The sequence below is a fragment of the Crocodylus siamensis genome, chromosome 13, assembly GCF_052110815.1.
Source record: "Crocodylus siamensis isolate JL-2025a chromosome 13, ASM5211081v1, whole genome shotgun sequence".
Classification (NCBI taxonomy): Eukaryota; Metazoa; Chordata; order Crocodylia; family Crocodylidae; genus Crocodylus; species Crocodylus siamensis.
In genome coordinates, this window is record NC_143407.1 from 1310349 (window position 1) to 1326529 (window position 16181).

The 16181-nt window shown below is 48.8% G+C and overlaps 1 protein-coding gene across 2 annotated transcripts in view; it reads left to right on the plus strand.

Moving 5' to 3' along the window:
- The window catches only part of CTTNBP2NL (CTTNBP2 N-terminal like), a 73740-nt gene that overhangs the window by 42854 nt on the left and 14705 nt on the right, over window positions 1-16181 (plus strand). The window contains exons 1-2 of one of the 2 annotated variants that reach the window (XM_090026489.1): window positions 2639-2758; window positions 10589-10696. In XM_090026489.1, coding sequence (XP_089882615.1) covers window positions 10598-10696 — 99 coding nt within the window. In that variant the 5' untranslated portion in view covers window positions 2639-2758; window positions 10589-10597. Of the gene's footprint in view, window positions 1-2638; window positions 2759-10588; window positions 10697-16181 lie in introns of those variants that run through there. The other variant, XM_090026488.1, reaches the window with a different exon arrangement.

Here is a 16181-nt window from a genome sequence, read left to right on the forward strand (position 1 = left end):
CTGGACCAGCTTCATGGTCGGGAAAGATTTTGGGTACAAGGCACCATTCAAGTCTAAGGAAAAAGCAGGCACGGGTTGAGCTAAGGAGCAATGCCCGGTATGAAGTAGAGGTTTGTTGGACACTGAAAACAAGCATGGTATCATCCATGTTAATGGAGCTACATTCATTTACTGCAGCTGAGATCTAGCCTGGACTCTCTAGCAGCACTTAATCAGCATACATTCCTCATGCAATAAAGGAGAAAGAATCAGTTGCTTGTTTTACCACAGTTGTTCACTGCTAAAGAGCTGCCACTTCAGGGAGTTTAGGAGTTGCTTGGTTTTAAACAAAAGCCTGTGACCTTGTTGTAATTGTGAGCTTAGAGGGGGACGGGTGTCTTGTCTCTCACTGTAATCGCAATAGGCAGGGAAAGTGGAGAAAACTAGCCCACCTGCAAAGCTGCTCTTCTACAGCCTCGTATCCAGCAACTTCTTCGGAACGAGCCTCTTATGAAACCTTTCTGGAAAGCTTCAGCAGGCACACGTGTGCAAATCCAGGCGATCCTCTCGCTCTCCTGGGAATCAATTAGCTTGGCAGAGAGAGGAAAGGCTCACGCGGCAGCTAGCGGGGTTTGGCTCTGAGAGACGGGCCGACGGATCTCGACTCTTGTTTCATCCTGCGTTCCATCTCCCCCGAACTCTTCCGATCAGGGTTTGGCTTTTGGACCTGCAACTCCCCCAGTTCTTTCACAGCTTTCTTGTTAAGGCCCAACGTTTGCCTAACGGATGTGTAAAAGCACAGGAAAGCGGACACTCCCCGAAAGCAATGGTGTGGGGGCCATTCTGGTTGCTAATTTGCTGCACCTCAGAGATGGCTTCATGCCTTCCCGTTGTGCTCTGCAATTTCAGGTTGCTGGGTTTTAGCTATTTTCTGGCAGCATTGAATACTGCATTCTAATTTTGGTGTAAATTGGTAGTGCGTGTCATAGGATGGGGCGTACACCGGGCAATGTCATTTCATAGTTGATGATACTGATGTATGATAATATATTGCATTTGTAGGACCATAGAAAATGTGACCTCTCAAGGTCTCTTCCACCCCACATCTAGTCTAACCCCCTGCTCAGAAAAGGACCAGCCCCAACTAACATCATCCCAGACAAGGCTTTGTCTAGCCAGGTCTTAAACACCTCCAGGGGTGGAGATTCACCATCTGTCTGGGAGCCTGTTCCAACTACCCTCCTCACGAGAAAGTTTTCCCTTATATCCAACCTCAATTTCCCTCGCTGCAACTTGAGTCCGTAACTCTCGGTTCACCTGCCACCACCGAAAGCAGAGTCCTCAGATGGAACCGTGTAAAAGCAATACAATCTTATAATTGACGGCAGTGCCTCAGGAGCTGGCCCTGAGCCCTTTACCATCTGAACACTGCCCTTGCGTTGTGGTCCAGCAGTAGCAGGACTCAATAAATCAGTGCCGTGCAACTCCTGGCAAGAGCAGTGCGAGCAGAACAGTTGTAATTGTGCTCTAGGTATTTACGATCATGTTTTTCATGGGCCGTTTTAATGCCTCACCGAGTCATTTATGGGGATATTATTGTAATTACTGTTAACCGTACAGTATTGTTAACCATGGAATAACGTTACCCAACGTGAATCCCGTTATATGATAAATGACACATAGTCATATTATTAATAATACAATAACAGCATCCAATGCACATAGCTAAAAGCAACTGTACTGTTAATAACATTACAATAATAATAATTACATTACAGTCCACATCGGGATCCTTTTCTCTTTTATTTACTCACTTCCATAAAATTACTTTATTTTTTAATTTATTTTTAATTAATTTCATTCATTCATTTTAACTTCTATCAATTCTTATCCTGTCATTCCAATTTGCATTCATTCTTTCCCCCACTTTTATTAATTGTAATTAATTTGCATTTATTTGCTTTCATCAATTATTTTTATTTTTCTTTAGTTACTTTTATCAATTAAATTTAATTAATTCTTTTCTTGGTGGTAAACTGCATTCCTTCTAATGCGTGTCATTTTCTCCACTTTCATTCATTTCAATTCATATTCATTCATCATGTTTACTGACTTGTATTAATTGCACATTGTACTGCTGCATTGACTTCTATTAATTGCTATTTGTTTTATTAATTATTTTCCTGGTCATGAATTGCATTCGTTCTAATGTGCATAAATTCCTTCCCTCGGTATTATTAACTGCAATTAATGATCATTTATTCTATTTATTGTAATTCATCTTTATGTATTTACTTCTGTTAATTCGTTCTCCATTCTTGTACAAGTTCTTTTCCGGTTCATGAATTGCATTCGTTCTCTCCCACGCCTCTATGAATTAATTATCAATTAATTATTTTATTATTCATTAATTTGCTTCTATTAATAATTGTTACCGATATTCTCTGCGCCCGCCTCGTCCGCCCAGGGCGCAGAGCACGTGCCGCAGTGGGCGGGGTCCGCGCGCTTCCCCGCCCCGGAACTGACGTCGCCAATCTCGGCAGCTCTGTCTGCCCTCGGCCGCCGCAAACAAAAGGGGTTTTCAGCGCCGCGGCGGGCCCGCCCTTTCCCCCGGCGCCGCGCGCTGATTGGCTGCTGGCCCTCTGACCCTTCGGATTGGGCGCGGGTGCGGGCGGCGATTGGCGGCGGCGCTGCCCGTCCGCGCGCGGGGGCGGGGCCGCGCCGGTGGCAGCTGGATGGGGCGCGGCGGCGGCGGGTGCGGAGCGGAGCGGGGCGCGAGGTGAGTCGGGGCCGCGCCGTGTAAACGCCCTTGGGGGTGATCCGGACTAGCCGGCGCTGCCCCGTGTAAACGCCCCTGTAGGGGGTGATCCGGAGCCGATCCGGAGCGAGGCGGCTCTTCACTGGCGGGGGTGGGCTGAGGGGGCGCCGTGTAAACCCCCGGCGGGGCGGTGATCCGGCCCTGTCCCGTGTAAACGTCCTCCAGGGGAGGGGCGAGGTGATCCGGAGTTGGTTTGGAGCGAGGCGGCACTCGCCGGGTTTGCACGACGCCGGGGCTTAAACCCGAGCCGGCACTTCATGTCCTGCCTGGTCGCACAAGAGGCCCCCGTCGTCGGCCTCAGCTTACCTCGCTGCATCCCGAGCCCATTGCGCCTTCCGCCCCCTGCCCCCGCCGACACCGGTGCTGGCCCGCGGCCCCGCTCTGCGCGCGCCGACCGCCTCCAGGTTCCACGCCGGCGCGTGTCCGTGCGGAACCGGGTGACGCGCCGTAGCGGGTTTGGGTAATAACTAACCCTGGACAACCCGCATCGACGTGCTCCTCTGCCTGTCGTGGGGGCCGCCGGTAACCCGCCGGAGGGGCACAGTCCTCGCGCCTGTCTGCAGAGGTTGAAGTCTTATTCGCGAGCGAGTCGCGGGCTTGTTCGCCGTGAGGGCGTGTGGTCTGTCGGTGGAAGAGACCTCGACACAGGGCAGCCGACCGTGCTGCCGGGATGCTGCGTGTCGGTCCCTGGTCCTCTCCCGCAGCGTGCGCTGGGTTGACCGAGGGGCGATGAGAACACGCGCTTGGTTTTAGGCCCGTGACTGATGGAGAGCTGTGGCCCAGAGGCGCAGGGGCACTTTGCACCTATGGATTCAGGGTGTGGTATTCACAGACGAGGCGGGTGGGGAGGGACCGCAGGGGAGGTACCGACTCCGTCGCTGCAGGAGATGAGCAGTGGGAGGGCCCTCAGAAGTCCCGTCAAGCCAAAGCACACGTGCCAGGGAGGCGTAAACTACGCGTCTCGCTCACCAACGCGTTGGAACAATCCGGTACGGAGAATGTGTTGTTTTGTTCAGCCTCTCCCGACTGGGGGGGACCCCAAACCTGTCGTCATTTTCCACCTGGATTTGCTTGCGGTTTGGAAATGTCTCATGTTCATGCCAGGGCGGGCGGGAGGTTTGGCAGAGGGGCTTCCTGCACCTGCAGCAGCGTGTTCCCGTCGGCGCGTCGCTTCGCTCTCAGGGCGGGCCGCTCGCACCCCTGCGAATATCGTCCGTTTCTCGGCGACGGGACGTGAGCACGAATCTGGTCCAGAGCTAGACAGAAGCGCTGTGGAACGGCCGGCGCGTTTGCAGCATTCGAAAGGACAGGAAGTCTCTTTGCTTATTGGAGAAAAATGCCCGCTTCTGTTCTGTGCGCACAGAAACACACAAGCTGTTTGAGCCAAGTCCTTCGAGGGCATCTTAACCCTCCTCCATCTGACGGACCCTCGGCTACGGGTCTGTTCAGCGGATGCGTGCGCGAGGTGCCCTTCTGAGCAGAGCTGCTCCCTTCACATCACGCCTGTCCGAGAGCTTCACTGGGGTCCCTGGGCTGGACGCCCCCGTTGTGCTGCCCACCTCAGCTGCCCGGGCTCTGACTTCTCTGCGCAGGGTGTCACGAGAGCTTTTGTCATCGTTTGTACATTGGTGGCTATTCTGAAACCCGCCTGCTATCGCTTCCGGCAGCACAGGCCCGGGGCAGTTCAAGTTCAAGGCTGGTCGTGGGGTCGGCTACGCGATGATTTATTTTCATGTTAAATTCAAGGAGATGGAGTTAAAGAAAAGTGTCGACCAGCTCCGAAGAAAGCGTACCAACGGAAAAGTCGCTTTCCAGTAAAACGATGTTTCTGCTGAAGAAAGCTAGACACACGTCCACTCTAGCATGGCTCGAAGGAAGTTTACCTTTGCACAGGCAATAAGCAGTTGTGTTTGTTTAAACCCTGAACTCTTGCTTCTTGCCCTAAAATGGTAGCGGACCTCAGCCTCCAGGAAAATGTTTATTCCATCAGACTAAATACTGCGTGCTCCTCAGGTTGGCTGATTGCGGGGGGTGTGAGCTGATGAAAGGCCCAGTTGTTCCTGGAGAACTTTTGAACGATGTGAACGCTCGTCCCTGTTGAGGAATTTGAAAGTAGCGGGTCAGGCCTCCTCCATTCACACGTCAGCAAACTTGGCACAACGGGGAGGTGTGTGTAGCGTGGGCGAGAACTAAATGAGGAACGAAGTAAAGCAATTTTCCACTGAAGAATACTGTGTGGGGAGGGGAGTATGTAACTTTACAACATAGATGGTGCACAGATCAGGCCAGGGTGGCTGTAGGTGGCAGAAGGTCACTTGTGCCCTCGGCAGTGTCAGCTGGCACGGGAAGGAATCGGATTTGGGTAGAGAAGGTCGGCATCGATATCATTGCCTTGTGCTGATTTTACACATGCCTGGTGCTCTTGGGACACTGAAATGTGTCAAGCTGTTTTCCTGTTCTTTCCTGTCCCCTACCAGTGTCCCTAAAGCTAATGGCCCTAAAAGTAGGGGATCCTCGTCTAACAGCTACAGGTTGAATATCTGCCAGGTGTACTGTGAGAAGCAGCTACTAAGTGTCTGAAACCAGAGCAGTACAAGCACTGCTTTTCCAAAATACTGGCTTAATTACAGCGTCTATCTAAGGCAATTTGATTTAGCAATCTGGGGTGACTTCTGCCTGTAGTACAGTTAAAGCTCGCTGCTGTTAGGCTGCATAATATATTTGAGGATCCACTATCTCAAAGAAACCAAAGCCTCTTGATCTTGAAAATATAAACCCTCTACACATGTGTACTGGCTTACTGTTGTGCTATTGGTTTCTATAAATAGTTTCACTGGAGTGCTATAAAATGACTCTAACTTCATCTCTTTTGGGCAGGGATTCACTTCTTCAACACTGTAAAAGATTGTCAGTTTATGAGGTTCTTGGGTGTGTTTTGGTCAAAGTTTATCACTTAGGATGATACAGGTCCACCCCCGTGCTCCAGTTCAAAACATGGCACAGCAAAATGGGGACTGTGGCTCCCTGCATGAATTCACTCTGAACTGGCTTTTCATACGGGCTAAATTCAGCTTGTGAGGAGTGATACCAAGCAGAGCTGGTAACTCTCCTGGCTTTGCAGAAAATGGGCCAGTTGTGAAGTAATAGGGAAGTATAGCAGTAACTTTCCATGAGTTCTTGGCAGGATCAGTGCTGGTTTTCAATTTAATCGGTGTGAAATTGTGCTGAGCATGCTAGGGTTAATGCAGTTAGTTAGATATGGCATTTTTTGGACCATTAGAAAATGTACAGGAGGGCCTGTGAGCTTTCTTCACTAATAACCAAAATATACCTTACTTTAACAGCTTCATTCCACTAATGCATCATCGTGCTCTGAGGTGTGTTAAAACGGGTGTTGGTTTTCTCTTATTCGTACTGATTCAGTCTTCACCTTCGTAGGTGTAGTCTGACCCGCTGTTGAAATTAAGTCATGCACTTTCTGGGCAGACATTCAGGATGTCCAGATTTGCAGATCTGTCCAGGTAATCATACCACTCATCAACTTAAAAGTGCCTTCTCAGGCATGGTAGCTTATAAAAGCTGGAACCGAAGCCATGCCTCTCCTTTCCCGCGTCCCATACAATTAATTTTGTATAGAAAGGTACATGGATATGTGGCCGATCGGACTTGTCTTCTGCCTTTGTCTGGGAATTGCAGCACGTGTTGTGAATGATACCTTTCTTTCCACTCCACATAGCTAGCCAGCTATTTTGAGAATCGGGGCAGACATAAGGGTAGTTGCCCCTAGACATCTTTCCTTCAGTCAGCTGCTGACAATGCAGCGCTTCCCTGAAATGCAGGTCTCGCCCAGTTCGCAAAGGTCTGAGTCTCCTACGTTGCAAAAGCAGCGGCAACGTCAAGTGCAGGCAGCGAGGTGACAGTGGGCACAACGCGCTCTGTGGGTTTGTAGGCAAAACCAAGGACTGGGAATGTGGATTTCTGGGTTGTCGTGCTGATTGTGTCGCTCTTGGAGAGACCTTGAGTGACGTGCTTCATGCCTAAAATGAACCAGCTGTACTTAGGAACGGTGTCACCATGCCGTCTTGAGGCTCTGTATGGAAAGGTTCCTGGGCTCCTCCTCCATGAACGTGGGAAATACCAACACAGCAACGAGTATTAAACAATTTTAAAAAAGCAGAGAAGTTCAAAGAGTAACTCCTGTGGAAGCTGACAGCATTAGCTAACCAGTGATTTTTCTCCCTTTATTGGGCAATTAAAAAAACGAGTAACAAAAACCTAAAAATGGACTTTTTCCATCAAAGAAATTTCTCTCGCTTTATCTTATTTGTAGTGGTTCGACACCCAGCTGTTTAAATCCAGTTGGAAGCTTCTTGGGAAGTTGTTCTTGGGTGTCCAGTATCAATGCTGTGCGGGTGCACGCGGTGTTGTGGGGGTGTTGCTTTTTGAGCAGACGGACATAAACTGAGCGAAGGAGAGTCTTAAGTTAAAATGCGGGGCCCTTAAAATAGTTGATTATAGCACCCAGAGTAGAAGCATATTTGCATTTAAGAGCAGACCGAATCAAATTTGTAGGCAGATCCTCCGGTTGGAAAGCATTCTTCTAACACGGACTTTTTAAGTGGTTAAAACACTAGTGAAAAGCAAACATACGAGGTGGGAGCACAGCAAAAGCATGTGTGTGTGAATATTTAAGCAAATATTTATGGAAAATATTTTACAGGTCTCATAGTAACAAAGATAGAGCAACTTCACAGTCATTGGTTGAACGAATGGGTTGGGTTTTATTTTTTTGGTGACTCAGATTTTTTTCTCCCCTTTCAAGACGTTAGGCAGTAACCTGCACCTCTTTTAAAAAGGCTGCAGTGTGCACACTACTTGCATGTGATCACTGCAAATCCCTGCTGCCAAACTTACTCTGATACTTGTATCTTGAACTCTGTTAAGCCCATGTTTAAGTGCCCGCTTCTCTTGTTTTGAGAATTGTTCTTCCCCCTTTGGGGCAAGTCTCAGTTTCTGTGACGCTCTCTTCCCTTGACATGTTAGCATAGGTGACTGCGTTCCGGAAACCGTAGATATGGTGCATCTACTGCCTTGGAAAACTTTCTTCCAAAATAATGAGCCCTTGCAGCAGAGATCAAAGTGTCCAGAACCCATCTTTGCAGCTAAAACATGTTTGAAACATGATGAATATCTGCGCCCTCGGTGCTTCGGCTCTGGAAAGGAAACCCAAAGTAGAAAGAATTTTTGTCTGTGAACAATAGTTGGAGTGGCCTCCACGTTTTGCTTTTCAGGGGGGCATTTTCACGTGACAAAAGTTTTGCTTGAGTGTCTTGGTTTTTGTGGCTGAAAGTGCAGTCTGCCCAGCACTGCAGGTGTAGTATTATGGGATGAGCCTTTTCCAGCTTTGAAAGTGTGTGCGTTGGTGCACACGTTTGCGAAGAACCTGGAAGCTGATAATCCTGGGGAATCCACCCATTCTTGTGAATGAAACAGGAGCTGGGATTCATTTTCCAGATACTTAATTGGCAGTTTCGGGACTTTTGTAGCTGGGGTGGGTTTTATTAAAGCAACAGGTCATGCCCCTTCCTCTTAATCTTTTGGACCTGAATTTCAGTGCATCAAAAGGAGCTGCGTTAAGCCAGGCCTGCCGGTTGGTGTGGACTTGTTTTCCCCGGGACCGGTGCTCAGCACCTGGTTGGAAGTGCGCAGTGTTTGCAGCTCAAGGCAGGTAGCAATGTGTCAGAACCGGTAGGAGCAAACTTAAATTTGGTGCGTTTCACATGGCTTCTTGGAGCACTGCCCATCTGCACCAGTCTACGGTTGTCTGGTCTTGTTGGAAATCCCGAAGCCAGACACTTGTGGGTTTACCGAAGCGTTTATTAAGCAGCGACGCCTTCTGCCCTCAGACAGTGAATTCATTGATTTGCTGTACTGAACACACATGCCAGCAGATGTTTCGTGGCTGGTGATCCTATGTTGACATGCCCACAATGCCATGCACCGCCATAGCTGTGCTTTCATCTCAGAAGAATCCCAGGTCGTGCTGGTGGTGAGTCCGTCCAGAAAACCACAGAGGAAGCTGAGCTTCTCTCCAAAGCACTTCTGTTCAATGCTTCAGCTTCAGCTTTGGTGAAGCAGGGATCTCTCTGCATAGCCTGCCAACTGGCTCAGGGGCGAAGAGATAAATCGTTGCACTGGCATACGGGGTCTGGGAGATGTTTAAGCATCTTGCTTTTTTAGGTGAGCAGGGCAGCTTGCTGGTCCCAGTGACAGGGCAGCTGCTTCTGGGTAAGCGAGATGGATCATGCCTTTATTTGCCTAGCCCACCAAATGGCATTGTTATGCAAATTACTTGCAAAGCAGCAGCGACTTTGAACCAGTTGGAAGTAAATAGGATTGTTTTGCCGGGGACATTTGTTTAAACAAAGTGGATGTTAATTCTCTACTGCAGTGGTTCTCCACCTTCTTCCTCCCACATCCCTCCTTACCTGTGTGTACGTGGTCCTGCAGCTTACCGCCTGTTCCCCCCGGCCCACCTGCTGCAGCACAGGCTCCCTCCCTGGGAGTTCACTTGCTGCCTGCCGATGCCTAGTCTGGCTTGGCCCACCGAGGTGGCCCTGCTGCGTCCTGTTCTGGAGGTGGCACATATAAAGTGACCCAGCTTGATGGCATCCAGTACCGCCAGAGGGTTCAGAGTATGGGCCACCCCAGTCACTCATGAAGCCCACTCCCACTAGTTGAGAACCACTCTATTGAGCCAGCCCATCCTTTGCAAGTGTGTTGGAGCCCCCTGTCGTACCCTGGAGTCTGTTTGTGCACCCTCCAGCTACAAATCAAACATATGGAAGCATTACAAATAGTAGAAGATCTGAATGAATCGGACTTAATAAATAGAAAAGTTGCATTTACCTACTGTTGGCTTGCAAGGAAGGGTTTGTAGAAGAATATGCCCCAGCCTTGGGAGTTTTCACGGCCTGTCTTTTGATGAAGCATATCTTTCATTTTGCACCACGCAGTGCAGGATGTCTTGAAATCTGTGAAGGGGCTAGTATCGCTCTCAACTAAAATCCACCCTAATATATATAATAGTACCATAGTGAGTGGTGGCCATGAGAGAAATGAAACTAGAGTACTGTGTGCTTGTCTTTTGTGGCCTCAGCCCTGTGGATTGACTTAAATTTGTGGTCTAGAAGATGGCATTAGACATCGCTCGGTACGCTCAACGTAGCATTGAAATGTTAGTTATAAATGCGGTGTTTGTTCTACAGTAGGTGGATGACTTGCATGGTACTGCATAGGTACTGTTCTCGAGCAGCCGTTTCAAACCTGAAGTTGTATGCCTGAATTATGGGTCCATGATTAAGTCCTCAGTGGGATGTTTGCAGCTGAAGGGTCCAGATGTGTAATCCTCAGTATTGCGGGTTTTAAAAGTCCGCATTTATCCCTTCTGCTAACTCTGGCTGCTGCTTAGGGAGTACCATGCTGCTGTGTTAGCACTTACTTTCTGCCCACACCACCTGGGTATGTGTGCCCTCACGACCCCCGGGGAAAAAGTGAAAAATCAATCTTCTGTAACGGGTTATGGAGAGCATAAAGAAAATGCTTGTTGTTTTTTTTTCTCTCTTTGTTTAATGCTGCAGGTCATAACGAGAAGGCTAGAAATTCTGAAGCTTCCAAGTTAAAAGCATGGTGTGCATTTCTGTGTCATAGCAAACTGCTGTTAGCTTTTATTATTTTGTCCAGAGCAGTATTTGGTGTCCAGACCCTCTTGTGATTATTTCTCTTTTTCAGGTGATCAGGATGAATCTGGAAAAACTGAGCAAACCAGAACTACTAACTCTATTCAGCATCCTTGAAGGGGAACTAGAAGCAAGAGATCTTGTCATCGAGGCCTTAAAGGTAGGTTGCAAGTGCTACAACAGCCCCAGCTGTACCAGTGCTTTGTCGGATCTACCACGAGGCTGTTCCCAATGCCGAGTTTAGCAGCAACGATGCACTACAGGTCAGAAATGCTGACCTGATGCTAGCAGTGTTGGGCAGTGACTGCTTCTTTACTTTACTTCTTGGAATGAATTAACAAAAGTTTGCTGAAAGAACAAGCAGTTCAGTGTTTCAAGTGCAGAGACCATCACAACAGTCAGTATGTCTGGCAGCAGAGCTTTTCTGTGGAGGGGAAAAGGGGATCTGTCAAGCTTTTTACCTGAGTGGTGTTCGTTTTGTGATGCGGATGCAAGAAGCATGTTGGGTCCTAGAACTGAATATGCAGGATGCTGTTGCATCGGGTTTATTTGCTTAATATGATCTTTGTCTGAATAGCAGAGATTCTCTCTTTGTGCCACCATTGCAGCTGCAGTTACCCGGGCCCCTGGGGTCCTGTTCTCCCCGCGTGGAGTGTGTGCAGAGATACGGGGTTCAAAGAGCTCTTCTTGCTTCTGGAACCGATTCCTCCTTTTTTGCTAAAGAGCCAACGTGTTGTTAAGGGTGTGCTTTAAAATACATGCGTCTGCTGAGGCGTCTGCACAGAAGAGAACAAACGGCAGAGAGGGGGTGTGGGAATAAGGGAACGGGAATGCTTGTGGGGAAAAACTTGAAGACGTTTTGTGGGCGTTCACCCACTTGCAGCTTGCGTGCAGTGTCTAGAGCTCGGCATGGCTGGGATGGGCGGAGGGCGTGCTCTGGCTGCGGGGCGGGGAAGCGGGAGGGGGTGGAGAGGAATTTTACAGATCTGGGGTGTCGTCTGGGGAGTCTGTAGCTTTGTCCTTTCATGTAAGCCGCCTCGGGTAGGGTAGCGTAGAGCCTAATGAATAGGTGAATCCTGTCCCAAGCTGGGCTAAAGTTCTCGTTACAGTTGCTTTGTGCTGTGTTATACCAGCGTTGCTGGCAGTAGATGATAACCACATCTTGCACGTGAAGCTGGGCTGAAAAGTGCTCAAACAGCAAACCTACATCACAGGGTTATTGTACAACACTTCCTTCTTTGACTGTTTGGAGCATAATGCCCGTGTTGAGGGTACTTCTCTGTTTAGTGCTGGGCATGTTTAGTAGCTGCTTCACTTCTGCAAGGTGGTTTTGCATTTGATGTTGATGACTGGTTCTGTGATACGCTGTACTGGAATATGAGAAGTGTGCCCTGTCTCTCCTCCTCTTACTCCCAGGCTGCCATTTATGCTGCTTCCCTGTCCCTCCATTAGCTTTTACTTTACCTTGTGGTCTTCTGTGACATGGCCTTGCATTTTTATTGCATACGCTTCAAAGGCACTGATCACTGTTCTGTCAAGGTGCCATAGTCAAAAGCCTGTGTATGTTTGCCTCCAAGGCGATTCTCCTGCTTTGCATCTCATCTTGGAAGAGTTACAGAGGAGGGCAGCGGGAGTCTAGTGGCCCAGCATGGACTCTGCTTCTTTACAGGAAAATGAAGTAGGTCAGTATATAAACGCTGTATTTAGCAACTTGAAAGAATTGCTTTCAATTCCTACTATTTGAGCCATTTTAAACAACCAAAGCCAAGAATCGGAGCCAGTAAATTGTAGCCTTGACTGCTCTTTGAAGATTACCAGTGTGCTTTAGAGAACCTATTCTTGCCATGCATTATACTGCTTTCTCGTTCCGTTGTTAACAGATGCTTAAGTAGCTATTGCTTGTGTTTCCGTAAAAGATTCCTTTTGCACGTCTGATTTTTAGTTACTGCAAGCAGCTCTTGTCAACAGCAAAACTCCCTCCTGCTGAGGTGCACACCCAGTGAAGCCCTAGCAATAATTACGAAAGCGTTGTGGTAGGAGACTACCAGGTGCTGTTGTATTTAATCTGCTTGTGTTGTGTTTAGGTAAAATTATGGTTCCAGACCTTGCCCATAATGATGAGGTGTAAGTGCCAGAGCAGTGTTCTTCTGACAGTTGGACTGGATTTTGTCTCTGTTGTCTTTTCTTCCTTTTTTCCTTCCAAGTTTTGCTGGTGTAGATCTCTGGGGTAGTTTTTGTGCCAGTTTTTACCTATTGCAGTCTGTGTGTGAAGGAATCTCCATCTCATGCCTCCTCTCCTCAGATTCAGTATTTCACAGTGATCTGCCACCTCAAGGAGTCACAGAGCATGGGAAATTTCCTTAGGCTTCCAACTTGTAAGAGCCCTAAGGCTGCAGGCATTGGAGAGGGGTGAACATGAAGGAAAGAGAGGAGAGTAATCATGCAGGGTAGCACGCTTTGAGAAGGGGAGAGCTCAGACTCGGCTCTGCCATCTCCCAAGGAAATGCACATGGCAAGCAGTTACGTGGGGTGAAAAGATAAAGTTGCCTAGTGCAGGGGGCTGGACCTGATGATCTTGTGAGGTCCCTTCCAGCCCCTGACAGTCTATGAAACTACAGACGTGGGTAGGATGAACTCTTATGGCTCTGGTGTCCCGAGAGCAAACGTTGGCTCTTCCCCCTCAAGGTGTGGAGGGCAAAGCCTCTGTAATTAGAGGACAGCCTCAGGAACATGCACCATCCGTTCAGTCTCTCCACAAATGCAGGATTGCATTAGCCCCAGTTGCTAAACTTGAACTCTTGGCTCACGTGGTTTTGGATCCACGTCTTGGGGGTGAGTCCTGTGGGGTGACGACTGGGAACCTCCTTGACCCCTCCTAGTGAACCAAGGGGACTGGATGAAGGAAACCCAGCTTGGGGGCATGGGGTTGGACCAGGAATGTGTCTGCAAAGTGCAGGCAGCGGTCAAATAAACCCGGTGCTTCCATTCTGAGACGCCTGGGAGGAGGAGAAATTGGGCCACAAGCTCAGAGGCTTTGGCCCAACAAACTAGAAGGAAAATGCCTCCAGACAAAGAAGTAATTAGCAGGCCCGGCCCACAATATGGAGATGCATGTGGCAGATTTGAGCTCGTTTTCCCCACTCGGCTCCAAAAGGAGCAGAGGGAAGGAAGCCAGGCCCGGAAGGATTTAATCCCAGAGCCTGCTGTTTCACAGGACCACCCAGGGGACGCACGCTGCGCTCTGCAAGCTGGCCCCGTTCGCTCCTGGGCTGGGGGAGGCCTGCCTGCAAGAGCCAAAGTGGGGCATGCCCTATGCCGGTCTTGAGAGCAGCCCTGGGCTCACCCCACAGTAGCCCAGTAGCTTGAGTCTTCCCCTGGGATGGACGGCGGCCTGGGTTTGAGGCTCATCTGGTTTGGTCCCACGTTATCCTGCTTCAATCCAGCAAATTGTGGCCAAAAGGAATCTTAAAATACACAACCCCCGTTATTCATGACATACTTAGAGAGAGAGCTTGGTTTCTTTTCCCTCTCAAAAATCAGACTTCTCCGTGCCATGGAAATGACATTTTGTTGGCTTTTATGTCGTGAAAAAGGAAGCGGCTTTCTGGCCTATTGTGCTTCAAGGCTCAATCAGTTTGTAGCAGAGGAGAACCTGGCTGATTTGCACTAATGACTGGGGCCCTTTTAAGAACTCAGTCTTGCAAGTAAAAAAACGATAAAGCAAATAGTAGGTCTTAACGCCACAAGCTGTCCGTGTTGTCACTTGATTTCCCCGGTCCAGTTTGCTACTCGGTGCCAAACAATATCGATATTGTGTAGAGATGAAAGCTCAGTAACGCAGAATCTCCTTGCAGCATCTACTAAATCTTTCCCAGATGGGGCAAGACGTACGCTGTTTTGTGCTCGGCTGTAGTAGGGTCCTGTTGTACAGTCTGCTCTTTGAATGAGAAACGTTACAGAACTTTTTCTGTCTGGAAAAAAGCTTGCTTTCACTGAGTTTAAAAAAAAAAAAAATTCACTGCTCACTAGTAAATCTTGAGAGGAGGTGCCCTGCAGGCCAGTAACTAGGTGAGTTCTGAGCTATGAATAAGATTATAGAGCTGTTTTTCCCCTTCAGGTTGTCGTCTGAATGGTTTTTTGCGCGTGTGAAACGGAATTCAAAACTGAAGCTTTCTTCTTTGTGCCCTCAGCCAAGTTCTTTGAAGTAGGGATCGACCCAGCGCAGTTGGTAGGTTGAACCCAGCCAGCGAGGCCCCTCGTCCGCGGCGCAGGGCTAGCAGATCCAAGCCCATCGTGACGCACCTCTCGGAGGTCGGATGCCGTTCTCTGAGCCGCACCTCAGTTCGGCGCAAGGGGAGCTGCAGGCATTTTCCTCAGTGAACTGGGAGCATCTGCTGCAAGTTGGCAATGCAGCCTTATGTGGGCAGAGCTCAGACAACATTTGCTCGCTGAGTTGTGCCTTTTAATATTGATAAGTTGGTTACGTTGGCTCAACAGAGATCTCGTTTGACGAGCCGACAGAACTGCAGGTGAAAGTTATGCCGTTGTGTGTGCATCATAAATGTCTCCCCTTTGTCGGTCAAAACGTGCTGCCTGTATTCCTCCTGGAGCTGCTGGGGAGCTAGCGGTAGAGCTAGTAAGGTCTTCAGCTTTTGCTATATTCCTGATTTCAAAGCAAGTCGTCTCCTCCCCCAGACCCACAACTATGGTGACCTCATCTTCTCTTTACTTTACTTTCCATCTGTCTCTGGGGGGAAGAAGTAATAAGGAAGTTCAAGACCGAAGGGGAAACTATATACAGGATGTGCTATCCTCTATAGCTAGCGGAGGAACTTCAGAGCTGATTAAACTGCTGGGGACCCAGAGAATCGAGCTGCATTTAGCTGAGCGCTTGTGGGCCTTGATGTGAAACTCGGTTGCTAAATATCCAAGCAGTGGTAGCACTCACAGTTCTGCGTGCAAAAAAAATAGTTTTGCTGGAAATGTTCACTGGCTTATTCCTGGTGTTGTGAGGGTGGGTATGAGTCCACGTGGACATACAGTCAGATTTGAGTACAAGGAACATGTAAGAAAAAACTGAAGGGACAGTGCATGGGAAACATCCAACGCAAAGCGGCATAGAAACCCCCAGGGAAAAGAGTGGTTTTCTGTGCTAGAGTGGGGCCTTCGCTCTACTTATCTGCCCATAAACATTGCTTAAGCCGTTCCAAGTACTGCTTCTGCTCCATCAGAGCTAGAATGATCCTTTTTTCGAAACCATCTAGCAGTGGAGGGTTACCCTAACAGAGATGGGACAAGCCTGCCACCTCCTGCAGCATCCCACCTGCGTGGGCCTGGGGTCTCGGGCAGCTGGAAGTATTACTGTTATGGGGGCTGCTTGCCTGCCCCATCACTGCTTCTGTTCAGCTGAATGTTGTTTCTCATTCAGGGAATCCCTTCTTTAGACATACCCTCCTTTTCCCCCAAGAGCTGCTGAATAGCCGGCGTAGACCATTAAGCTGCTGTTGGGTTTGCATGTTTAAGAACCACGCAGACTTCAGAAACACTAATTGCTCTTGAAAAAGAAAGAGTAAATTGGTGGCAAGTGAATACAACATCTTCAGCTATCAGGGCTGTTCCCCTGATTGGCATGAGCCCCGAGAGAG